At 62.2% G+C, this 23,572-nt stretch overlaps 9 protein-coding genes across 9 annotated transcripts; 5 read left to right on the forward strand and 4 right to left on the reverse strand.

Moving 5' to 3' along the window:
* Nucleotides 1–301: 301 nt before the first annotated feature.
* Nucleotides 302–1,169, reverse strand: Q8F55_007497 (uncharacterized protein; the record flags this gene model as incomplete). Its single annotated transcript, XM_069355922.1, has 3 exons — nucleotides 302–837; nucleotides 871–986; nucleotides 1,036–1,169. The coding sequence occupies 3 exons, from the start codon at nucleotides 1,167–1,169 to the stop codon at nucleotides 302–304; spliced, it is 786 nt and encodes a 261-aa protein (XP_069205763.1).
* Nucleotides 1,170–1,538: 369 nt separating this feature from the next.
* Nucleotides 1,539–2,333, forward strand: Q8F55_007498 (uncharacterized protein; the record flags this gene model as incomplete). Its single annotated transcript, XM_069355923.1, has 3 exons — nucleotides 1,539–1,709; nucleotides 1,743–2,257; nucleotides 2,294–2,333. 3 exons carry the CDS (start codon nucleotides 1,539–1,541, stop codon nucleotides 2,331–2,333), a joined length of 726 nt encoding a protein of 241 aa, XP_069205764.1.
* Nucleotides 2,334–2,407: 74 nt separating this feature from the next.
* On the reverse strand, nucleotides 2,408–3,721 carry GPI18 (ER membrane glycoprotein subunit of the GPI transamidase complex-like protein; the record flags this gene model as incomplete). Its single annotated transcript, XM_069355924.1, has 3 exons — nucleotides 2,408–2,962; nucleotides 3,000–3,291; nucleotides 3,327–3,721. 3 exons carry the CDS (start codon nucleotides 3,719–3,721, stop codon nucleotides 2,408–2,410), a joined length of 1,242 nt encoding a protein of 413 aa, XP_069205765.1.
* Nucleotides 3,722–4,104: 383 nt separating this feature from the next.
* Nucleotides 4,105–9,367, forward strand: Q8F55_007500 (uncharacterized protein; the record flags this gene model as incomplete). The annotated part of the gene is made up of 15 exons (XM_069355925.1): nucleotides 4,105–4,389; nucleotides 4,427–4,906; nucleotides 4,943–5,141; nucleotides 5,185–5,592; nucleotides 5,635–5,748; nucleotides 5,789–5,871; nucleotides 5,908–6,136; nucleotides 6,178–6,458; nucleotides 6,497–7,754; nucleotides 7,793–7,854; nucleotides 7,891–7,946; nucleotides 7,987–8,091; nucleotides 8,134–8,918; nucleotides 8,960–9,071; nucleotides 9,115–9,367. The coding sequence occupies 15 exons, from the start codon at nucleotides 4,105–4,107 to the stop codon at nucleotides 9,365–9,367; spliced, it is 4,710 nt and encodes a 1,569-aa protein (XP_069205766.1).
* Nucleotides 9,368–9,722: 355 nt separating this feature from the next.
* Nucleotides 9,723–11,385, reverse strand: Q8F55_007501 (uncharacterized protein; the record flags this gene model as incomplete). The annotated part of the gene is made up of 7 exons (XM_069355926.1): nucleotides 9,723–9,920; nucleotides 10,114–10,413; nucleotides 10,492–10,592; nucleotides 10,627–10,715; nucleotides 10,760–10,902; nucleotides 10,956–11,021; nucleotides 11,065–11,385. 7 exons carry the CDS (start codon nucleotides 11,383–11,385, stop codon nucleotides 9,723–9,725), a joined length of 1,218 nt encoding a protein of 405 aa, XP_069205767.1.
* Nucleotides 11,386–14,454: 3,069 nt separating this feature from the next.
* On the forward strand, nucleotides 14,455–15,669 carry PDX1 (pyridoxine biosynthesis protein; the record flags this gene model as incomplete). The annotated part of the gene is made up of 6 exons (XM_069355927.1): nucleotides 14,455–14,515; nucleotides 14,568–14,698; nucleotides 14,742–15,058; nucleotides 15,103–15,280; nucleotides 15,329–15,461; nucleotides 15,518–15,669. 6 exons carry the CDS (start codon nucleotides 14,455–14,457, stop codon nucleotides 15,667–15,669), a joined length of 972 nt encoding a protein of 323 aa, XP_069205768.1.
* A 179-nt stretch (nucleotides 15,670–15,848) lies between these two features.
* Q8F55_007503 (uncharacterized protein) lies at nucleotides 15,849–16,761 on the reverse strand (the record flags this gene model as incomplete). Its single annotated transcript, XM_069355928.1, has 3 exons — nucleotides 15,849–16,208; nucleotides 16,243–16,388; nucleotides 16,491–16,761. The coding sequence occupies 3 exons, from the start codon at nucleotides 16,759–16,761 to the stop codon at nucleotides 15,849–15,851; spliced, it is 777 nt and encodes a 258-aa protein (XP_069205769.1).
* Nucleotides 16,762–17,110: 349 nt separating this feature from the next.
* MAS1 (Mitochondrial-processing peptidase subunit beta) lies at nucleotides 17,111–19,086 on the forward strand (the record flags this gene model as incomplete). The annotated part of the gene is made up of 5 exons (XM_069355929.1): nucleotides 17,111–17,170; nucleotides 17,297–17,488; nucleotides 17,824–18,888; nucleotides 18,945–19,005; nucleotides 19,043–19,086. The coding sequence occupies 5 exons, from the start codon at nucleotides 17,111–17,113 to the stop codon at nucleotides 19,084–19,086; spliced, it is 1,422 nt and encodes a 473-aa protein (XP_069205770.1).
* A 2,206-nt stretch (nucleotides 19,087–21,292) lies between these two features.
* Nucleotides 21,293–23,434, forward strand: Q8F55_007505 (uncharacterized protein; the record flags this gene model as incomplete). Its single annotated transcript, XM_069355930.1, has 12 exons — nucleotides 21,293–21,344; nucleotides 21,391–21,665; nucleotides 21,703–21,941; nucleotides 21,975–22,042; nucleotides 22,080–22,238; nucleotides 22,272–22,389; nucleotides 22,423–22,526; nucleotides 22,564–22,641; nucleotides 22,677–22,798; nucleotides 22,833–23,052; nucleotides 23,089–23,331; nucleotides 23,370–23,434. 12 exons carry the CDS (start codon nucleotides 21,293–21,295, stop codon nucleotides 23,432–23,434), a joined length of 1,743 nt encoding a protein of 580 aa, XP_069205771.1.
* Nucleotides 23,435–23,572: the final 138 nt, after the last annotated feature.

Genomic DNA, 23,572 nt, shown 5'->3' on the forward strand with positions numbered 1-23,572 from the left:
ACACACTCTTGAGAGCTGGCACCATCAAGCCATGCTCAGCATTGCCTCGTGTAGAGGACCACCGCACTGTGTTTGTACAGTGTCTCATATGCATTGTACGTAAAGTCATGGGTGTGCACGACGGTGAGGAGCCGAGGGAAGCGGGCAGCAGATAGCATCGGAGCCTCCATCCCTGCCTCACCACTCAGGCCTGCAACACCACAGTGCCGAAGTCAGCGCCCGCCACACTCCCCCCTCCCCTTCATCCCCGGCCCAGCCGTACATAACATCCATGATACATCTATACGTCTAACCTCGACGTCTAGTTCTTAGCCTCCTCCTCGGCGGCCGCCTCGATAACCTGCTGCGTCGTCGCCTCGCCCCCAACGACCTTCTTGACGTCGGCGAGGATGTCGCTAAACGTGGCGAAGCGGACGTGGGGGATGCCCTCGCGCTTGCAGTACTTGAGCAGGTCCGAGTCGACGCCTGGCGCGACCTTTGTGAAGAGCAGGTCGGCGTGGCGCGCGGCCGAGAGGTCGGACACGCCGTCGCCCGCGAAGAAGATGGTGGGGCGCTGCGCGAGCTCGCGGTAGGGGATGATGCTCTGGCTTTTGTCGTGCCCGAACCCAGACTCGGGGTGGCGCCAGACAATCTCCCACGTCTTTCCCTCGCCCTCGGGGTCAGTGAACTTTACGTCGTTGGCGATGATCTCGATCTGCGCGGCCTCCTCGGCGCCCATGAGGTGCGAGAGCACGGCGCGGATGTTGGGCGCCATGCCGCTTGACACGATGATGACGGGGATCCCATGCGCCTTGCACCAGTAGTAGAACTCCTCAAACCCTGGGTCGAGGCGGATGTCTGCCGTCAGCTGTGCCTAGGGGCCACGCTCACTCTGCCTCAATGTCTCGGTGCACTCGGCGAACGGGGCCTTGATGCTGCGCAGCATCTCGGAGAACGTGTCCCGGAAGTTGCCCTCGCCCGTGACGACCGTGGCGTTGAGCTTGCGGCTAGGCGTCGTCAGTGGGGTTCAGAGGCGAGGGAGGCAGCACGACGCACCGGTTGTCAGGCCCCATGCCGAGCGTGTCGATGAGCAGGTCATTCGAGTCGCGGTCCGTGATGGTTCCGTCCCAGTCGGAGAGGAAGACGAACTTTGCGTCCTTGTGCAGCTCGGGGCGGGGGAGGCCGGACATGGTGCTGGTACCAAGTGGGGTAGAGGTGCTTCACAGATGCGGGATGTAGGCCGCCGAGATATATGTCCTAGTCCGAGTCGACGTCCGTCGCAAAGTCAGAAAACACGATCGCGGCGGTGAAATCGGCCCGGCGGCAAGGACCGAGCGGGGCGGGAGCGCCGCTCCGCGGTGGAGGGAGGTGGAGGCCAGGAGGCCAGCCACGTGGTGCACCTGGCGCAGGGCAATGTTGTCGCCGCGCCTTGGACGCGACGCGACGAGCGGCGACAAGGTTGACTTTCCGCAAGCTTGCTGCTGACAACTGGACCGCTTGTTGTTGTAACCTCGACCCACTCGGCCCGTCCACCCACCGGCCACCCACCCCCCAACCCCATGCGCATCCACCTCCCCCTCCACCCGCACCACTTTGCCGCCGCGCCAGCGGCGCAGGGCCCGCTCGCGCGCATCGGCGGCGAGCTCGTCGTCGTCGAGCTGCAGGGCGAGCTAGCGTGGGAGGGGGATCGGGCGGGCGGCGTCGTCGGCGTGCTCGGCTTCGACCGGCCCGTGAGTGCGGATTTTGAGCGTAGCTGACAGCAGGACCACCCGACGCTGCACGTCGGCGCGCACCACCTGCTGCACGGCAAGATCGCGACCCTGCCCAAGCCGTACGCTGTGATCCGGCGCGTGGTCGGCCACGGGGCGGGCGCGGCGATCGAGGGCGACGCGGCGGACGAGGAGTCGGATGAGGAGCGCGAGGCGAGGCAGCGCGAGACGCCGAAGAAGGCCAAGGTGGACGAGGAGGAGGACGACGAGCCCCCGCTCTTTGCCGACGCGTTCACGACCCCGAGCAAGGCGCACGCGCCGCTGCCCTCGTCGTCGCCGTTCGTGCCGTCCTCTGCGGCGCGCGACTACTCGTCCGACCTTAGCTCGCCTGTGACGGCGCGCGATGCTTGGGGGTTCCCTGTCACCCCTGGGGACGAGGACGACGATGACGACGACGAGGAGGAGCAGCGCGCTGAGCGGAGAAGGAAGCGCCGGCGCGAGAGCAAGGAGCGTACGCGCCACTACGAGGTCGTCGGCGTCGTGCGCAAGAAGGTCGTGTTCGCGTTACGGTGAGTTGGTAGGAGACGACTGTGCTAACTCGGCAGACCTGAGCCCCTTGTCTCCGCGACGCAGCTGCCAGAGTAGAGCCGACCACGAGCCCCACCCACCCACACTACACTGTACAATACATGCAACGCATCTATAGTCTAGCTAGGCCGTCACGCCGGCGGGTAGTGCCCCGACCAGAGGACGAGCGACACGGCACCCCAGATACACACCCACCAGAGCCAGACTTTGGCTGTTTTGCCCAGGTCGCCCTTGTCGCCCCCGAGGGCTGACGCCGCGATGGTCCACCACACGACGGGGTCGGTGGCCGCGAGGCGGAGCGCGATCTGTGTATGCGACGAGATGATGAGCAGGGCCATCATTAAGAGCTGGTGGAGGTAGATTGCCGTGTCGAGGCGTGCGATGCGGGTCGGGGACGACGCCACCAGCGACTGGAGGTGCGAAGCCAGCCCCTTGATCGTGACGTACAGCACTGGCGCGGCGAGGGCAAAGTTGGGCAGCTGTGACAGCGTCCAGTACCGGAACGGGCCGACGTTCCAGTACTCGCCCTGCACGAACCCGTACGAGAACGGGAGGGCCTTGGTGCACCACGGGCGTGTGGGGCTGGGCACGCAGAACGAGAGGTAGCCGTAGGCCTGGAAGGCGAGGAACGGCGCGACGATGACGGCGTAGAGGGCCGCAGCGTATGCCAGGCGGGTGAGGACTCGCTACGGGGTTAGATGGGCACGGTAAAGTAGCACTCACGCCGACGCCGACGCGGCGCCACGCCGCGAGCAAGTCGAGGTCGACGACCACGACCTGCCAGGCCAGCACAAGGCCGGAGAACACCCCCGTCGCTCGCACGCTCGTCGTCCCGGCAAACAGCAGCGCCGCGAGCACGTACCGCCCCCTTGCGGTGGCGAGCAGCCCGGAGAAGAAGAGCGCGGCGTACACGGCCTCGGTGTACGGTGCGCACAGGACTGCCGGGGACGGCGGAAGCGCGTACAGGAGCGATGTGGTGAGCGCTGCGCGTCGGCCAAAGAGCGCGCGCGTGAGGCTGGGGTTAGGAGTCGCCACGAATTAGGTCCTCACTGGTACAGCGCGACATTGGCGCAGACACGTGCGATCGCGCTCAGCACGACCGCGCCAGCGAGCACGTCGCGCGCCGACGCCGCCCGGCCGCGCAGCAGCGCGTACCCCTCGCCCACGAGGCGCAGGAGGCCGTGCCAGCCCGGCTGAAACGCGAGCTGCTGCTCGTGCTCGTACCCCCTGGCCGCGACGCCGAGGAAGTGCACGGCGTCCCACCGCAGCCCGGGGTGCGGGGGCGCAACGAGCAGGTGGCTCGAGTCGAACGGCACGACGGCGGCGTCGAGCACCCGCAGGGCGAGCAGCGCGAGCGCCCAGCTCGCCAGCGTCGCTGCGACGACCAGCGATACGTCGCTGGGGAAAATTTGCGCGCTGCGCCGATACCGGGGCGATGGCGGCATGCCGAGTCGAGAGAGGATGGGGGAGGATGCCTGTGTCGAGGCAACAAGTCGGCGTCACGGACCGTGTTGCCCTGCGATTCCTGACGCCGCCGGCCGGCTTGGGCGACCCCCGCCTTGGCCGTTTACCCCGCAGTCGGTTTCCCCCGCATGACGAATGTCCCTCAGCCTCCATATATTTCTCCCAGCCACCCACGACGACTCGTCTTTGCCCATCCCCCATTCGCATACTCGACACGCAGAGGCAGAGCGGCTCACACAGGGATCCATCTCGGCAGAGCATCCCAGTCGCGTCAGTCGAGTTCATCTAGTCCGCCTGGAACGCGCCCACCCCCGCCGCCCACGACTGCGCGTGCCACCCCCCTCGCCCACTGCGCGGCCCCGCTATGTCGCAGCTCGCCTCCGAGGCGAGCGACTTCATCCTGGGCCACACGCCCGGCATAGACGAGAAGAACCCCAATATCGATAGACCGGTCCACCTGCGCGCCTTTAGGAAGAATGTCCGCCGGGCCAAGACGGCGCTCGCGCCGGGCCTGCTCGGGGCTTTTGTCGTCGGATGCGCTCATGCGAGCCTGCTGCCGACGCCGACCAACTGGTCGATCCATGCGCCGGCGAGTGAGCTCGTCGTGACGGCCCGCTGGGTCGCAGACGTGGCCATCCTCGTCCTCACGGTATGTTATCTGGGATGACGGAACGCTGATACCGAAGGCCGCGAGCATCATCCTCCTCGGCGCGACGCTGCACCTGCGCCCCTTCCCTGCTCGCCTCCGCCCTGCCGACCTCGGCCACCCGGAGAACATGGGCCTGCACCGCTTCGCTTGTGTGGCCATCTTCCTCCAATGCCTCGTCAGCATCATGCTCCACCTCGCCCCGAGCGTCGTGTACGTCGTCGTGACGCACAAGGCCGCCCCGCACGGCGGGCAGGCTGAGGTCGCCGCGGGCTACCTCCACCTCTTCGGCCTCGGGTACTCACTCATTGCCGTCGGTTGTATGCGTCGCGGACCCAAGCTCCAGACGTACGAGCCGCCCATCGGTTCAGCGTTCGGCGCGCGCAAGACGAGGCTCGATGACGAAGACAGCAACGGCAAGGTCAGGCTGCCCGACGACGACTTGAGCACCACGGGCTACGAGCCCCAGGTGGCCGACTATGCCAGCTGCTCCATGTTGACGTTCCTGACCCTCGGATATGTGAGTGGCGCGTGAGGAGCCTCGCTGACCCGGTAGACGCTGGCACTCGCCAAGCGCTCCGTCCAGGTCGAGCAGCTGTCCCTGGCCGACATCCCCATGATGGAGGACTGGGTCCGAAACAGCGGCGACGAGTACCTCCGCAACGTTGGGCCCAGAGGCCACGACTTTAAGGCGTACTCGAGCATCGCTCTGATCAAGGCTCTCTGGGTCGGCCGCGAGTGGCCTATCATCATCAGTTAGTTTGAATTTAGCCTTGCGATGCTGCAACTAACAACCAGCCTTCTTGCTTGAGACACTCAACACCGTCATCTCGTTTGTCCAAGTCGCTGCCCTGCGCGAGGTCATCGGGTGGTTTGGCACCGGTCAGGACACGAGCTACGCCTATGTCATGTGCTGGGGCCTGTTCCTCGGGCAGGCTATCGAGGTCATGCTCAGCGGCTACCTCTGGGTGCGGGAGAACTACATCCTTCACAACCCAGTCCGAATGACCCTCCTTGCCATCATCTACTCAAAGATTCTGCGCGCCACCGACGCCAAGGCCATGGAGGCGCAGCATCTCAACTCGGAAGAGGACCGCAAGGCCAACAAGGGCCGAAGCCAGGTCATGAACCTCTTGACTATCGACACAGGCACCGTTTCCTCCATGGCCTCGTACCTCTGGAGTGTCTCCAACGGCTTGATTAGGCGTGAGTAGGCATGCGGGCGGTGGGCGTGGCTGACTTGGACAGTGGCCATCGGCCTGTACCTCCTGTTCTCCATGGTCGGTGTCAGCGCGGTCGTAGGACTCTCGATCATCCCTCTGGTAACCCCTCTGTCTGTCTGGATTGCGAAGAAGATCTATCGTGAGTGGGTGGGGCAGGAGAAACTTCTGACCCCGAACAGAGTGCGATCGGTCTTGGGCCCGTGCACGCGACGCTCGAACTGGAGCGCTTAAGGAGTTCCTGATGGGCATCAAGGTCATCAAGGTTAGCTGCGAAGTGGATTAGTGAGCTAACTTCCAGCTCAATGCATTTGAAGACTACGAGCTTCGACGGATCGGTGGCCTACGAGATATCGAAACCTCTTGGCAGCGATGGCGCTACACCCTCGGCACCCTGTTCAACATTGTGGCAGACCAGGTCCCGCACTTGGCTGTCCTCATCATGTTCGTCTTCTACACCAAGGTCCTGGGTAACCCTCTTGACCCTGCCACGGCCTTCGTTGCCATGACTGTGTACTTCCGAGTCAAGTGTGAGTGTGGCACCGGGACGCTCATCTCTGACCCCCCCTAGCCGGCCTGGATGCCTTCACAAGCGCCATCGACATCTTCCTGTCAACCAAGATTGCACTGGATCGTATCACAAACTACCTTAACCAGCCAGAGGTCATCATCGACGAGCGCAACGTCTCCGACACTCAGATCTCACTCGACCGCGCTTCGTTTACCTGGCCGCGCGCCGACGACGTTGCTGAAGGCGAGGTTGTCTTCCACATGGACAACATCAACTTGTCTCTCCCTCAGGGCAAGCTCACCCTCGTCTGCGGGCCTCTAGGAGCGGGCAAGACACTGTTCGTGCGTATCTTACTGTGGGATAGAGCTGACCGTGCCAGCTTCGTGCCCTTCTCGGAGAGGCCAAGGTCACTGGCGGACGGATCATCTCGCCACGCTCTGCCTCCGATCTCGTTCCAATCGACTCATCTATTATCAAGATTCGCTGGAACGAAGACCTGTGGCTCGAGAACTCCGTCGCCTACGCACCTCAGATGAGCTACATTCGCCACGGCACAGTGCGTGACAACATCCTGTTTGGCCAGCCATTCTGGGAAGAGCGATACAACGAGGTGCTCCGCCAGTGCTCCCTCACCACCGACTTGGATATCTTGATCGACGGTGACTTGACCGAGGTCGGCGAAGGTGGTGTAAATCTCAGCGGTGGACAGAAGGCAAGGATCAACCTCGCCCGTTGCGTCTACTCTCGCGCCCGCACCATCTATCTTGACGACATACTCTCCGCTGTCGACGCACACACCGCCCAGTTCCTCCTGCAGGAATGCTTCCAGGGCAGCCTGCTCCACGGCCGCACCGTCGTCCTCGTCAGCCACCACGTCGATCTCGTTATCAAGGCTGCCGGTTTCGTCGTCGCCCTTACCGACGGCCGTGTGGACCAGGTTGGGCCTCCCAGCGACGTCAGAGTGGCCAGCCTCATCGCCATGGCTTCACCGGTTCAGAGCAAGGGTCGTGAGCTGCCCCAAACGGCACCCGAGTTCGAGGCCCCGCCCCCACCAGATGTCACCGAAGTGCTCGACACCTACCTCGAGCTCAATGAAGCTTCATCGCCTCTCGCCCCGCACTTCGATCTTCCGACTCACTTCGCCCAGGACGAGGAAGACGAAGAGGTTGCTCTCCGCAACGACCCACGCGTCCTTTACCAGGATGAGCACCAGGAATCCGGCCACGTCCGCACCAGCCAGTACTGGATGGTGTTCAAGGCGACGGGTGGAGTGTTCTACTGGATTGTGTTCGCCTTCCTCTACATCGGCTCTCGCGCTGGCTGGGTGCTCGTGAACAAGGTACTGGAGTGGTGGTCGGGCGACCCCAACCCCGACCATCTCAACCACTACGTCATCCTCTACGTCTCAGTCAACCTTTTGTCCATCTACTTTGGCGGTGTGCGCTGGATCTGGCTATACGGTGTCGGCAATGTGGGCTTCTACTCCTCGGGCACCAAGAAGATTCACCGTCGTCTTCTGGCGGCTATCGGAAACGCCCCACTGTCGTTCTTCGAGACCACGCCAGCAGGTCGCATCTTGAACGTCTTTGGTCAAGACACCCAGAGGCTTGATTCTCATACGGCTGACGACTTTGGCCGTGAGTTAGCGGGTCTACCTGTCACTAATTCTGTACAGGTACCGCGGATGCCATTATCCGTGTGGCCTTTTCTATGGCCGTGGTGGCGCTCGAGGCTCCCGTGAGTGTCACAAGCAGAACGTCGCTAACTAGCCAGATCATGACGCTGTTCTTCGTCTTGTTCGGCATCCCGGTGCTCTTCGTCTCCAATGGGTGAGGTATTTGAGCACACACAAGTAAGCTGACTGTGCAGCCTAGGCAAGCTTCGAACCAACCTCCGCCGCTTGTCCATCATGTCGTACTCGCCTCTCATCAGCCTCTTCAACGACTCAATCGATGGTGTAGTCATGTTGCGCGCGTGAGTACTTCACGACTTTGACGTGCACATACTCATGGACAGATTTGGAATGCCCAACGTGATGGCACAGTCGATGAAGACGATCCTCAACCGCGCCCGCTCTGCCGAGACCTGGAACTGGATCACATACAACTTCATTCGCGTCGTCGTCCTCACTCTGTCGAGTGTCTTTTTGACTGCGACTGGGTTTGTCCTGGTGGGCCGCGACATCTCGGCTGCCAAAGCTGGTTTTATCCTCAACTTTGCGGCCCAGATGTCTGGCGACTGCTTCGACCTGCTGGAGAAGTTCATTCAACTCGAGCAGACGTTCGTAAGCGCCGAGCGTGTCAACCACTACATCGAGGACACACCACAGGAGAGCGACGACGGTGTTGTTCCGGAGCCGTCATGGCCAACAAAGGGCGCCGTGACTATCCGCAACCTCAGCTTCCGTTACGCGCCAGACCTCCCGGACGTTCTCCACGACATCTCTCTCGATATCCTCCCCGGCCAGCGCGTCGGGTTGGTCGGCGCGACGGGATCAGGAAAGTCGACGCTCGCGCTCAGCCTGTTCCGTGCTGTCGACCCCCGCACTGGATCCATCTCGATCGACGGGCTGGACATTGCGGATGTTGACCTGAAAGCATTGCGCAGCCGTATCAACATGGTGGCGCAGGATGGCAGCTTGCCCTCTGGCACTCTGCGCAACGCGCTCGATATTTCAGGAGAGCGCGACGACTACGAAATCTACGACGCGCTTAAGCGGGTCCATCTCTTGCCTGAGAACATCGCGGAGGCGGAGGCGAAGACGAACCCATTTGCCAACCTTGACACCTGGGTCGCAGTTGGTGAGCTAATGGCGCTTCCACACACCAGCTGACAATCGCAGAGGGTTCCAACTTCAGTCACGGCCAACGGCAGCTGCTGTGCCTCGCGCGTGCTCTCCTCAAGCACTCGAGAATCCTCGTCATGGACGAAGCGACCTCGTCGGTGGACTTTGAGTAGGTCCAGCTGACGTTCAGTGGCCGCCAGCTAACCATGCAGGACCGACGCCAAGATCACCGCGACGATCAAGGAGGCGTTCGCAGACACGACTATGCTCGTGATTGCGCACCGTCTTGCCACTATTGTGGCCTACGACCGCGTGCTTGTCCTCGGACGCGGCAGGGTGCTCGAGTACGACCGCCCCCTGACGCTCATGAAGGATCCGCACACGGCGTTCCACGCCCTGTGCAAGGCGCAGGGCGACGAGGAGTACCGTCGTCTCCTCAAGCTCGCCAAGGCATCATCAGCCTAGCAGGTAGAAAATCATTGACTTTGTTTCATTACCATTGTTCGTTGCATGCATGAGGACATTGACCTGGCTGAGGGAGCGTCGCCCGCGGTGGCACGAGCGGTGGAACCACAGAGGGCTTGCTTATGCGTTGTCGCTGACTGCGTTCCTGCCATGAAGCATGGCCCCTTGCTCTCTCATCTCGCGCATCTCCCCTCGATATGCGCTCCCCGCTGGTTTGCTGCTACATCGCTGCCACTACGTGCTTACTTACTACTACGAGCACCATACTACGAGCACCATACTACGACCACCACTGCCGACACAACCCAGCCACAGACACTCACACAACGCCACTCGGATTATAAGGTCAGACATATCACATGTACCTCGGCTGGGGGTATGGGTACCCGTAGCCCCCGTAGCCCATGGGGAGCGGGTTTCCATAGGCGTCGGTGGCTGCCCGGCCCGGGGGGTAGCCCATACCGCCGGCGTACTGCCCCGCCGGGTAGTACGGGTACTGCTGTGGGTACGCCGGCTGCTGGTACGGGTATGCGTACTGCGTGGGGTACGCGTACTGATTTTGTAGAGAGCGAGCGAATACCGCGTCAGCTCGAGGAGTCCGCCAGATCGTCAAACACAAAGGGCTCGTCTTCATCTGTCTCTTCGAAGAGCGGGAGGGAAATGTGTGAAAGCGTTGAGGGGGACGCCGAAGGCGTATTATTTGGGGAGAGGGTGCTGTAGGAGGACGTGGAGGCGGGGCTGCTCACCGGAATTGCAGAGGCCGGGTCCGCGTACGGGATGCCCAGGGGCGGGAGGGCGATGCCGCCGCCGAGGGCACCGAGGGGGCCGAGGGGCGGCAGGAGCGGCGGAGCGTACGGCGGCATCGGGGCCGGTGGCGGATAGGCCCCGGGGACGGACGGCGGAGCGTACGGCAGCTGCGTGCTGGGGTACTGCCAGTCGCGCCCGTACGTGTTCCTCTGTCGATCGTAGTCAGCAGCCTCGCTTTCTTCACGGAAGCTTCCGTGGCGCGGGTGATGGGTGCGGCGGCTGGCTTCGGGAGCGTAGCGCTGTGTAGAGACGAGTCGTCAGCGTGGCGACATTTGAGGGGTGTGGCGCGAGGATTAACACGACAAACGTACACTTACCCGGTCAAAGATATACAACGCGGTGGCGATGGCGACCTCGCGCGCGTCCTCGAAGGTGGCATGCGAGCTGCGCGGCTGGATCCGGTCCCACACGTTGCACACTGACGTCAGGGTGGGTAGAGGTAGCATGCTCACGCTCTCCGACAGTGAGGCCTTGCAGACGGCGGCGCTGCTCGTCGATGGATAGGGTCTGGTAGAACCTTCCGTGATCGCGCTCCCACATCCTGTGCGTGGTCAGCGCATGTGCAACGATCGGTGCTGATCTCACAGGTACGCTTCGTAGGCGACGGCGCCACCGATGATCTTGTGGTTCTCATCATGGCCCAGTCCATCATGATACACCCTCTTGTGGGCGTCGCGGGCCTTCTCGTGGGACAAATGGCGGTCACGAAACTTGGAGACGGTTCGGAGCTGGAGTAGGTTCCTTGGTCAGCGACCATACTGTCATGCAGAGAGATCCATACCAGCTCGTCAAAGATGCTGCGTTCGAGAGGGAAGGAGCTCGAGGTCCCCTGATACTGTGCGTTCGCCTAAGCAGTTAGCGCGAGTACCCGACGAAGCAATGTGACCGACCAGCTGCCATGCGTCCATCGAAGGATCGGGCTTGTAGCTGAGGGCAGGGAGGTTGTAGTCGTATCCCAGGTTCTGCGGCGACCATGCCTGGAAGTACGAGGGGATGTGAGGCTGGTAGTAGCCTGGCTGGCCGGGATAAAGGCTAGACTGCATGCCTACCCCAGGTTGGTAAGCAGGCTGGACACCCATGCCTGTGGGCGGGAGGCGGGGGTCGTAGGCTGGTTGGCCGTAGGCTGACTGGCCGTAGGGCTGCATGATGAGAGGGTTCGAGACCGGGGGAAGGAGCACGACGGGGACAGAAGCCGCAACGCTGGAGAACATGTCAGTTAGGTCTCGGTCGGAGTGATGGCGGCGCGATCAGGCGTACCCAGGGATGTTGAGTGAACAGACGAACAATGCTGCAGAGTGGTAATGGGCAGAATGTATTAAGGTGTGCACCTATGGGCACTTTGGTATCACTCGAGTGATGGGGAGGAAGATGCTATAAGAGAAGCAGAGTGATACAACTTGTGGCCGCGGCGTGAAGGAGGTGGGAGGAGGAGGAGATGGCGGAAAAAGAATGTAGACTGGACAAAGGGATGTTAGGTGGGTGTTTACTCGGTTCTGGCGGAAAGGGGGGGGCGGGAGGAGGGGCAGGGAACGCGGACTGTGCGCCGACAATGACAGAGAGGAGCAAAGGGAGCATTGTCCGTGGGTATGCGAGGAAGAGGAAAGGCGAGGGAGGACAGACTGGCCGAGGATCGGGGGTCGAATTCAAATAACGCTGCAGGGAGAATCACGCCGGGGCCATCGAGACGAGAGGCCGGTGCTCATCGGCACGCGGGCGCATGGACAATCACATGTTCAAGCCGCCGCCAGTGGCTTAGAGCACAGTGGGCTGCGCGTGTAGCCATGGGCCCCTCCGCTCGGCCACAGTGCTGGTGCTAGCCGTGTAGTCTTGCGAGGCGGGTCGTATTGCTACCGGAAGTGATGACGCTCTGTGGGGGAGTGGCGGTACCGCCCCCATGGTAGGCATCGGCGGTGGCGTTTCGCGACCAAACACCTTTGGTGCCTCACGGCGTGCCGACAGCGCTCGGGTAACTGTGGCGCCGGCTATGCTTGTAGTACTGTAGTGGCTCTTGTAACTCTTGTAGCTCATCTCACTGTCCCGCCTGCCGTGGTGCGCAAACGGCAGATTGGGCGCAACCAAAGGGCGGTCGAGGTACGAGTCTGGTCGCGACAAGTGTTGTGAGTCGTCGTGGGAACTATCGGCACTTCCATCGGGCAGTTGGGCCCATCCTCCAGAGCCAGAGGACATGGGGCGACCGCCGGTCGCTGGGAATGGAACGTGGCTAGTGGCGGTCGGCTTGCGGACTGTTGGCATGTGGATCGAGCCACGGAAATGTGAAGCAACCGCCGGGACAGGCGGCGCCAGTTCAAGCGTCTGCCCGGGGAAAGTGAGAGAGAATCGGCTCTGGTTCTGACCCACGCGCTTCATTGAGGCTCGTGAGGCGGATGATCGCTTGCTGCTGCGGTTCGGCGTGTCGGGAATGGAGAACGAGACGGAGACGGGTCGAGAGCTTGGGCTTTCAGAGAGAGAAGTCCTCGATTTCCGCCTTGACGTGGGAGGTGAGAGCTCGACGGCATAGGGAGCCTCGTCCGGCTGCTCCGCTGTGATGATGATCGAGGTTTCGGGGTTCTCCGTCGAGGCCTTGGGGATGGAGATCGTGAGACTGCTCCTTTTGCTGTTTCGCTTCGAGCTGGTGCTCGACGTGCTGCGCCGGTGCGCCAGCGTGGAGGTGGCGCCAGGCACCGAGTTCCGAGGGGTGGAGGGAACGGGCTGGGGCTCGTGGTCTTCAATCGAGGGTTGAACCACTGTAGCAGGAAATGAGCGCGTCGAGTCGCCAGACATGGAGAAATGCCGAAGATTCGAGCCTTCGCGAGGGCGTGGGATGGATCCTATGGAGCCGCGGTCTCTGAGCGGGGAGGTGGGTGTCGACTTGTCCAACGCCGGGAGGGAGAAGCGGTCCTTGTTGGGTTTTGCCACCATGGTGGAGGTTGTGGAGAAGGAGCTCCAAGAGCCGTGGGGGTCCATCCGGATCGGGGGAGGGGGGAATGGACGCTCCCAGAGCCCACTTTCAGCGGCCTTGGTGGGAGTGGTGGGTGTCGAAGGCTCCTTGCACCAGACGCGGGTCGGGGTGGAGGGCTCCTTGCGCAGGATCGGAGGTGTCGGCGGCATCGGCTCCTTGCGCCTTGGCATGACGATGTCACCGGGGAGCTGTCCGTCAACTCTCCACTTGGACGGAGAGATGGCAGGAGGGAGACGACCTCCATTCCTGCCCTTTTCGAGGTCGATTGACCTGCGCAACGGGGTCCGCCAGGGAGTGATGTATTGGGGGTTGACCCAGAGAAAGTAGAGACATATGATTGTGATTAACGAGAGCGTCGTGATAAGGAATGCGGCGAGGACTGGACGCGTTTAGCTGGGGGACAGCAGGCTGGGACCCACCTGAATGACTATCCAGCCAATCTTCTGGAGGACTCGAAGGGTTGTTACTCATTAGCAGCACATCAGAATGGCCCTTGACCCGACCCGGTGAGGAGAATAATAAGCGTGAGGTGAGATAGTGATAGAATAGGGAGAGAGAAGACGTGAGACGACGCGGCGCGAGGCCTTGTAGACGACGAGGACATGCACTATCGGGTCACAGCACGAATTCCTTCCTTTCGTGGTCCGTGGGGTGAGGTCGAGACGGTCAGTGCAGAGGCGCCTATGCATGGACCGAGTGTCAGCATGGCTGGGTGCAGGTGGACGCTGGCGTCGTGTCCCTTTGTTTTGGTCGTCGGGGCAGATCTCGGATCTCGGACAGAGTCTGGCGCTCAGGACGGCGAGCAAGGTGATGAAGCGGGGAAGGTGAATGTGCGAGGTGGGTGGGTGACAGGTGGGACGTGTCGGTGGGCTTTTGGCTGATGTGTGAAGGTGCAGGGGTGTACATGGTGTCCACCGCGTGCATGATCGGGTGGGGCGGGTGCGCGGGGTGATGTGCAAAGCAGGCCTGTTCTCGTGATTGAGTTGATGATCAAGGCCACAGTGATGGTGGCAGCGACAATCGTCTTGTCGCAGTGATGCTCGTTCAAGTGCCCGTAACCCAGCCAGCCAGGCACCGGCTCCGCTCTTCCCCCAAGTCGCCAATTGCCGCACCCAGCCGCCCACCCACCCCTGCCGCACCCCGCCGCGCCGCGCCGCGCCGTCATGCGGCATCCGCACTTTTGCCTCCGCTCCGTCCGTCCCAGCCTGCCGCTGCCCCAATCTGGCGTAGGCAACTGCCGCATCAATAATTACAGGCCGGCGCGCGCTGCATCAACCTGTTGCGATCAAGGCCACTACAGACGATCTCAACAATCCATACCATGCGGGCAGCATACTCCATCGCCCGAGTCTCCAGGGCCGCCCTGGCTCGTCCTAGCTATGGTGAGTTAGCCCTCGACCCCATCACACCTAGCCCACACACTCACGCCCCCAGCCTCGGCCCGCTTCGCGAGCACGCTCTTCAAGATGCCCGCCATGTCGCCGACCATGACCGAGGGCGGCATCGCCGACTGGAAGAAGGCCGAGGGCGAGGCGTTCGCCGCTGGCGACGTGCTGCTCGAGATTGTGGGTACCAGCGGCGGAGGACGGATAGTTGACACGGCAACAGGAGACGGACAAGGCGACCATCGATGTCGAGGCCCAGGACGAGGGCGTCCTCGGCAAGATCCTCTCCCCGGCCGGCAGCAAGAACATCCCTGTTGGCCAGGTGATCGCCGTCCTCGCCGAGGAGGGCGATGACCTCAGCAAGCTCGAGGTGCCCTCCGATGTGTCGGCCCACGCGCCTGAGATTCCCAAGGAGGACGAGGCGCCGGCCGCGGCTCCTGCGAAGGCTGCTGAGCCTGCGCCGGCGTCCACCGAGACCGCCAAGCCCGTCCACAAGGAGGTCGACAGCGCGCTGCCCCTGTTCCCCTCCGCCTCTAGATTGTGGGTCTCTCCAGTTTTGCCAGTCGACCCAGCTGACACGCCAGACTGATCGAGTCCAACTTGACGCCCGAGCAGATCTCCAAGATCAAGGGCACTGGACTCCACGGCCGCATCACCAAGGGTGATGTCCTCGCCGCTGAGGGCAAGGTCAAGAACCCCTTCGGTTCGGCTGAGAAGCTCGTCACCGACCCCATCGGCCCAAGCGGCCTGCGTGCCAGCGAGGTGTGTAGAGCTAACCAGTCTTGCTGCGAACAAGCTGACACCGACCAGCCCAAGCGCACCGCCGGCGCTGGTGCCGCTGCCGCTCCCGCCAAGGCTGAGCCTCCCCTCGACGGCCCGGCCCTCCGCCGCCTCATCGTCCAGGGCCTTAACAAGGCCACTGCCCCTGTCGCTCCTGTTGCTGGTACGTGGTGTTTGGGCTGAGCGGTCTATGTCGACAGCCTTGCTAACCCACGACAGCCCCCACCAGCGCCAAGGTCACCGACGCCGACTTTGACGACGTCCTTGCTGACTACGGCTCGTTGGTCCCCCGGCCCGCGGCACCAGCACCCGCCGCTGCCGACGCTGCCGCTCCTGCTGCCGCCAAGCACGAGTATGACGCGCTTTTCTAGACACTCATGATATCATAGGGAGGAACGGAGACGGGCAACACTTGCAGCAGGCGTCAATATAGGACCTTGCTGTTAGCCGGACACATTGCTATGCACATATGGCTCGACGCAGATTCGGCGCTATGATAAATGCTGTCCATGCTGTCTGTCGTCTGTGTCTACTGCTACACCTCTCCCCTCTACTTCTTGGCCACCTGGAAAATGCTGAGGAGCGCAAAGCAGCCGTACAGCAGGCCGACGGGGTATGCGACCAGGAGACGCTGGTGGTCCATCCGCAGAACGGCGACGAAGATGGAGCTGGCCGAGTAGGTGCACCAGACGACCGAGATGATGGAGAGGGCGTACACGATGATGTGGTCGCTCCTGACTGCGATGCCGAGGCCGCCCAGCCCGACCATGGGCAGGAGGCAGTAGCCAAGGACGGACGCGGTGCGATATGCGTCGACGCCCGTCTCGGACATGAGATTGAGCAGCGTGTAGATTGCGATTGTGCCGAGCAGGCCCACGCCGTAGATGTAGGAGAACTGTGGCCGTCCGGACTGGGGTCAGCTAGTTCGGCGCGCACAAACGCACCAGCAGCAGCATGAACGCAAAGGCAAAGCAGAAGACGAACGGCCCTGCCAGGTCGGCGTCGTCCATGATGTTGGCGTCGACCTTGCGCAGCGGGTTGAGGACGGTGAGCGACTTTTGGAGGATGTGCGAGGGGTTGATGCCCAGTTCTGGGGGGTCAGCGGGCTCTGGCGATCACACAGCAACGAGCAGCGCAGGCGATCGCACCAGGCGGCGTCGTCTCAGCTGCCTCGCCGCCACCACTGACTCACCCTCCATCAGCCCAGGTTCACCCTCGAGCCCGCCGCTGCCAAACGCCTCCCACCACTTGCCCTCGCCGGCGAGCATGCCGCCTATCCGCCCCGAGCCCGACATCTGGCCCGTCGCGTACCCCCCTCCGCCGAGGTTGCCCTCGACGCCTGAGCGGCCCGGCTGGCCATAGTAGCCCGAGCTGGAGCCGGCCGAGGGCCCGCCCTGGAAGAAGGCGAGGGGCTCGGTCTGCGCGCCGTACGGCGAGCTCTGGTACGCGTTTTGGTTGAACATGTCGTCGTCGTCGTCGTTCGTCGTGGGGGGGGAGAGTGCCCCGGGTGCCTGCGATGCAATGTATAGGTTGGCTGCTGCCGCTGTCGGTGACGTGTTGACTATACGCGTTGCGTGGAGGTGGCTTCGAGATTGGTCTGCCACAAGTGGCATATTCCCGTCCGGTGACGCGGCGTTTTAACCGCCCGATCCTGTCCGGCTGGTGCTCGTTCTCGGGCGTCGCTGGGTGGGAGGATGCAGGCCAGGGAGCAGCAGCAGCATGCAGCCAGCCAGCCAGCCAGCGTCGTCCGCCGACATCTCACTCTTCGCGATCATCTAGACGTCCTCCAGACACCCCTCCCCCCTCTCCGTCATGTCCGCCGCCCGCCTCCTCTCCCGGGCCGTCCGCCCCGCGGTCCAGCTCCGCCAGCCGGTGCGTCGCTGCCCCTCCCACGACACCCGACAGCGACATTCGCCCGGAGCGCAATTGGACAGGCTCCCATTGGCTCCGGCGCGGACCCGTCGTTGCCAGTGATCACTGCTGACATGCATCGCCCAGACGCTCGCCCGCGCCCTCGCGACGCCCGTCAAGACCGCTGACCCCGTCACCAAGACGTCGGTGCTCTCGAACGGTCTCTCGGTCTCGACCGAGACCATTCCCGGCGCCTCGACCTCGACTGTCGGTCTCTGGATCGATGCCGGCTCGCGCGCCGACGCCAGCAACGCCAGCGGCACCGCCCACTTCCTCGAGGTGCGTAGGGGTCTGGAGCGAGCGTAGGGGGGGCGTGAAGAGAGAGGGCGGAGAGGGGGGAGATGCGGCTGGGGCCGATTCGAGGTTCGGATGTCGGGTGTAGGATCGGGTCGGTGTGACGTGGGCCGGGGGTGGTGTGTGATGGTGCGCAAGCAACTGCCATCATCATCTGGTCGGGTTCACGTCCTCTGGTCCTGCTGTGGCGGACAGCGGCCTTGCCCACACCCAGCCCGCAGGCCAGGTCGTTGACATCAACGGTGTCATCAACGGCCTGTGACTGGTCGGCATGGCGGGAGTTTTAGGAGGCAACCCGAACTATTGCTAACCTCCCCCAGCACCTCGCCTTCAAGGGCACCAAGTCGCGCTCGCAGATGCAGCTCGAGCTCGAGGTCGAGAACCTCGGCGCTCACCTGAACGCCTACACCTCGCGCGAGCAGACCGTCTACTACGCCAAGGCTTTCGACAAGGACGTCCCCGCCGCCGTCAACATCCTCTCCGACATTCTCCAGAACTCGAAGCTTGACGAGTCGGCTATTGAGCGCGAGCGCGACGTCATCCTCCGCGAGCAGGAGGAGGTTGACAAGCAGCTCGAGGAGGTCGTCTTCGACCACCTCCACGCTGTTGCCTTCCAGGGCCACGCCCTTGGCAACACCATCCTTGGCCCCAAGGACCACATCAACTCGATCAACAAGGGTGACCTCACCTCGTACATCCAGAAGAACTACACCGCCGACCGCATCGCCCTCGTCGGTGCCGGTTCCATCGAGCACGACGCCCTCGTCAAGCTCGCCGAGGAGAACTTTGCCAACCTCCCCGTCTCGGCCAACCCCATTCCCCTTGGCCAGTCGAGCCACGAGCCCACCAAGTTCACTGGTTCCGAGGTCCGCATCCGTGACGACACCATGAACACTGTCAACATTGCCATTGCCGTTGAGGGTGTCGGATGGAAGTCGCCCGACTACTGGCCCATGCTCGTCCTGCAGTCCATCTTCGGCAACTGGGACCGCTCGCTCGGTGCCTCTTCGCTCCTCAGCTCGCGCCTCAGCCACATCATCTCCTCCAACAACCTCGCCAACTCGTTCATGTCCTTCTCCACCTCGTACTCGGACACTGGTCTCTGGGGCATCTACCTCGTCTCGGAGAACCTCATGAACCTTGACGACCTCATCCACTTCACCTTCAAGGAGTGGACCCGCATGTCCATTGGCCCCCAGACCGCCGAGGTTGAGCGTGCCAAGCAGCAGCTCAAGGCCTCGCTCCTCCTTGGCCTCGACGGCTCGACCGCCATCGCCGAGGACATTGGCCGCCAGATCATCACCACCGGCAAGCGCTACACCCCCAAGGAGATTGAGCGCTACGTCAACGCCGTTACCGAGGAGGACATCAAGCGTGTCGCTAACGTATGTATTGCGGCGCGAGCTCGTTGCTCGATGGACTGTGGCTAACAACTCTGCAGAAGTACCTGTGGGACCAGGACTTTGCTCTCGCCGCCGTCGGACGTGTCGAGGGTATCCTTGGTGAGTCATACATTACGGAACACACGCTTACATGAAGACTACTCGAGGCTGAGGGCCGATCTCTCTTCGTTGACGCTTTAATCGCGTCGCTAGAGACGTATAAAAGCCGCTGGATGCACCGTAAAATCGATGTAGACGTCGAGAAGGGAGTGGCGGCGGCTCCGGCAGTTTGCTTCCGTTATCACCCAGCAGGCTTACTGACAACTCCTGGCGAGTGTGCAGGGCTGTGCATGCCATGTACTGACTGCACGTGGTTTGTTCTGCACCAGGGAGAGCTCAAACGCGAGCAGAGGTTGATGAAGGCAGGACAAGGGGTGTGCCACTTGTGGCGCTGGTCTGGTTTTGCTCCCGCTACTGTAAGGACGCGCACGGACCTCCTTAGATCCTTCTTCCTTCCTTCTTGACATCTCTCTCTCCCCCCGTTTTCCTTTCACCCCAACCTCTTCATCTTCCACCAGACTGCCCACAATATCCTCCGCAATCAGATACATTCTCTGGTGGCTCACTCTAGCTCATCGGCGTACCACGCGTGTCTCCCTGCGCACGATCCACCTCACTTCCAGCGCATGCTAGTCTAATCCTCCTGACCTTCCTCTCCTTTCTTACCTTCCCTACCTTCCTTACCTTCCTCGCAACACCCCATGTCCCCTAACCCAAACATCTTCGCTCACTCTCGAAAGGGCCGTGCGCCTACTACACGGGAGCTTACCCTCGCGGGTATGACGCCTCACGCTGGGAATGAGACGTCAGAGGATGACACGGATGAGACGTCAGAGAATGAGGTGGTCTACGATGATTGGGAAAAGGAGGAGTCGGAAGGCGGCGGCAAGTGGACGTGAGTGAATGCCGCTTGTTCTTTGCTCACAGGAAGTGGACCAGTCGACGTTCCGGTCCATCTTCAGTGTGAAGGTTGTCAAAATCTCCACAAGGCTTGCACGACCAGGATATGGTTCCCCGATGATTGCGAATGGGCCTCAACAGAGACCTGCTCAGACTGTCCGATGGAGCGCTGCTCCTTAGACCTCGACAGGTAGGGTCTGTGTTTCGTTTTCGTAGGCAAGACTCTCACCCTGATATACACATTCATGGGGGACCTGGTGGGATGGGTATGTTGCTCTCAGAGTTATTGGAACTGAAGCGGTGTCCACAGCTCGGCACAACCCAGGCGGGGACCTTTACGTTTGGCGAGGAAGACGATGGTTGTAATCTCATTTCCTGGTTGCGCCTCACCCGTCGCCTCAATGACCCACCTTCGACGGCCTCCTCACCCTCCCCAGAAGCGACCGTGTCTCGGGTTTCTCAGTCAAACCAGTGGGAGGACCCTTGGGAAAGGGTGGTGCTACTGTCAGCGCGCCGCCCTCTGTCGCCAACCGTGCGTTTGACCCAAGCGCTCCCCGTCTGACTTGCCAGCCCCCATCTACGCCCAAAGTGTCGACTGGGGGTGATGATCGGCGCTCCGCAACCCTGCAGGCTGAGCTGCCGTCAGCACACAGCGCTCAGACCCCTCCTCCTAGTCGCAAGCGTGCTGCGGACGTCGACGACGAGCCGCAGAGTGTGCGTACGGCTAGGGGTCACTGCTGACTTTGGGACAGATTGAATCTGCAAACAACCTTAAGCCCGAGCGTTCATCGAAGCGCTTCAGGCCTGCCCAGGACGAGGGCTCCGACTAGTCCAAGCTTGTGCGACACCATCCTGCATGCCTCGCATCGGCGACCCATGTCTCGTCCACACCTGCTCCGCCGTCCCCGCATCATAGAATACATCCTATCCAGCTGTGATCGCTGTGAACCAACCAGCAACGTGTAGATGTAGATGAACCTATGAATCAGATTACAGCAGTGGCCACCCACCCCAGGGCAGGTTGGACCACCTCCACCGAGCCCAAGGTCGCAGTCGCCACTCGCCTCTATTAGGAATTGCGAGCCAAATCACGTTAGGAACCGTAATCGCCGCTTAGGGCAGGATTTGGCGCCGCGGCTGTCTTCGTGCCCTGACGCATGGCGCCGTGTTTTTGTTGTGACTTGCTGGTCTGAATCTAGGCACAAAGTCCAAGCAGGCAGCGCGCTGCGGCGTGACCGTGACCGGAGGCCGCAACAACAGGGGAGAGGGAGGACGAGCGAGCACGAGGAGACGAGCGAGCCAGCGAGCGAGCGAGCGACCGAGGACAATGCGCCGTTAGCTTTCAGCTCAAGCGCATCACTCCTACACCTACTGCACTCACACACACGCACACACCCACCCAGCTTGAGCCGCTGCACGCGCGCGAGTCGCACCTCGCCAGACTACAATGTTCACGCCGCTCTCGACCGGGTCTGAGCGCGCGCAGGACAAGCTCTGGGGTGGGTCGAGTCGTCTCTCCGTGTCTTCCCCGTACTCACACCCCAGACCGCGACCGCACGGCCTCTGCGCGCAAAGCACGTGTGCGGCCGAGCGTCCTCGCTTCGCCCGCGCGCGGAAGCCGGAGCGTGAACGGCAGCGTCGTGGGCGTGGGCGTGCTCGGCGCTGCTGGGCCAAGCCGGGCGATCGCGTCGCCCTTCTCGGCGCGCTTTGCAGAGTCGAGCTCGGCGCCGCCCAGCCCCGTCCTCGCGCAGAGGCGGCGCGCGGTCAGCGCCGCTGCTGCGGACGACGGGCCGCAGCCGTGGGGCCAGGTGCTATTCCGCGTGAGTCGACGTCGTGGACCAGCTCACTCACACGCAGCCCTCGCGCAAGATGGTCGACGGCTGGCTCAGCAGCTTCTGGAAGCGCCACTTTGTGCTCACGCTCCTGCCGTGCGTCGTCGTCTGGGTGTGGGTCGCCATGCCGTTCCCCGTCAACGACCCGTACAAGGACTCGCCGATCCCCGATATCCCGTCGTGGCCGCTGCCCAAGTGGCCGAGAATAAGTGGCGACGAGGACGACCTGCCCATCGACGTCAACTTTTACTTCTTCCTCTTCTGGTGGGTGTGCCGTGAGGGTGAGCTGACACCCAGGTACTTTGGCATGTACCTCGCCGTCGCGCTCTTCTTCATCACCATGCTGTTCAACCTGTACCGGCTGAGTGAGTTCAGGCCCGCGCGCGCGAGCTGACAGTCCAGACTGGTGGCCGACATCGCTCGGAGCAAAGACGACCTACAGCATCATGTGGGTCGCCACCCTCTCGGTCGGCCTCATTGCGCACCAGATGGACTGGTTCAACCTGCACAAGCGGTGGCGAGAGAAGGATCCAGTCGAGGGGTTTGACTGGGAGCGGAAGAGTGAGTCGAGTCACGAAGCACAGCTAATGTCAGCCTTCTGGGTCGTCCTGTCGTTTGCGGCCATGCACATGCCCGCCCTGGCATGCTTCTCAAAGCTCAAGCGGGACAAGCGGCACGTCTACCGGCACGCCCAGCCGGCGGTCCAGTACATGTGGGTTCGGGGCACGGGCGACGCTGACGGCAGGTTCTTTGGCCAGGAGTTGCGGCGCATCCCCTCGTCGTGGCTGCGGTTCCTCTGGTTCATGTCCTGCCTCGTCATTGCTGCGGTGTCACTCATTGCTGGCCAAGGTGGGTGCAATGAGTGCCAGCATCCCTAACCCACCAGCGTATGCAAGTCTCTTCCTGTCGACACTGCCACATACGTCGCTGGACGCGGGCACCTGGGTGTGGTCGTGGATCATCAGTGAGTGCGATACCAGCGGCCATGCTGACAGGCAGCGACCCAGCTCCTCGCCCTCTTATCCTTCTTCATCATCTCGTCCAAGGTCCGCTCGCGAGCGCTCCTCTTCCTCTACAAGCTCTTCTTCCAGCTCGTGTACCATGTCTTCTACCGCAACCTCGTGAGTGACACATCCCGGACACCACTGACCTCAGTTTGCACGCCTCCGCTCGCCGGCCCAGTTCGCGACGGTCCAGCTCTTATCGTCGATATCGGTCGCCGTCTTCTTCCCACTACAGATGACCCAGACCTGGCACCGCATGCTCCAAATCGTCGTCGGGTACCCCCACAGCTGGGCAGACCATGCCGAGAACGTGGCTGTCAGCTTCTACTGTCGCAGTTTAGCACAAAACGTCACCATGGTTGGGTTCCTTGGTGAGTGCTTCGTGTGCCACCTCTGCTCACCCCCAGGCTGGCTCAGTATCCTTCACTTCGGACCCAACTCGCAGATATACCCATTCTTCAAGTTCTCGCAGACGGCCGAGGACCCGTACACGTTTGCCATGACCTTTTTCGCCTCGTGCGCCGTCTGGGCGTCGGAGCTTGTCTCGTCGTTTGTCGCGCGACAGGTCATGCTCCGGACGTTCAAGGTCGACGTGTCGCAGATCGGCCTCGACGAGATGCGCGAGTACCCCGAGCTGGTGCCCGCGTGTGGTATGTGCCTCGCTCATGCCGACCGACTGACGCCGCAGGCTGGGCGTCTGTCCACGTCTCGATGAACATCCTCCTGTTCCTCATCAAGCTCAACTTTCGATAGATGGTTTCCATTCGCGTTCTACAAGGGGTGACGCAGTAATCTTTTGTTGTCAATGCAGTGATATACATGCTACCTGGCTCTGTGGCAGGGTATAGGGGGGTTGGAAACAAGGTGGAGTGACGATGACGGATGACAGAT

Source organism: Vanrija albida (assembly GCF_041260175.1).
Source record: "Vanrija albida strain AlHP1 chromosome Unknown contig_6, whole genome shotgun sequence".
NCBI lineage: Eukaryota > Fungi > Basidiomycota > Tremellomycetes > Trichosporonales > Trichosporonaceae > Vanrija > Vanrija albida.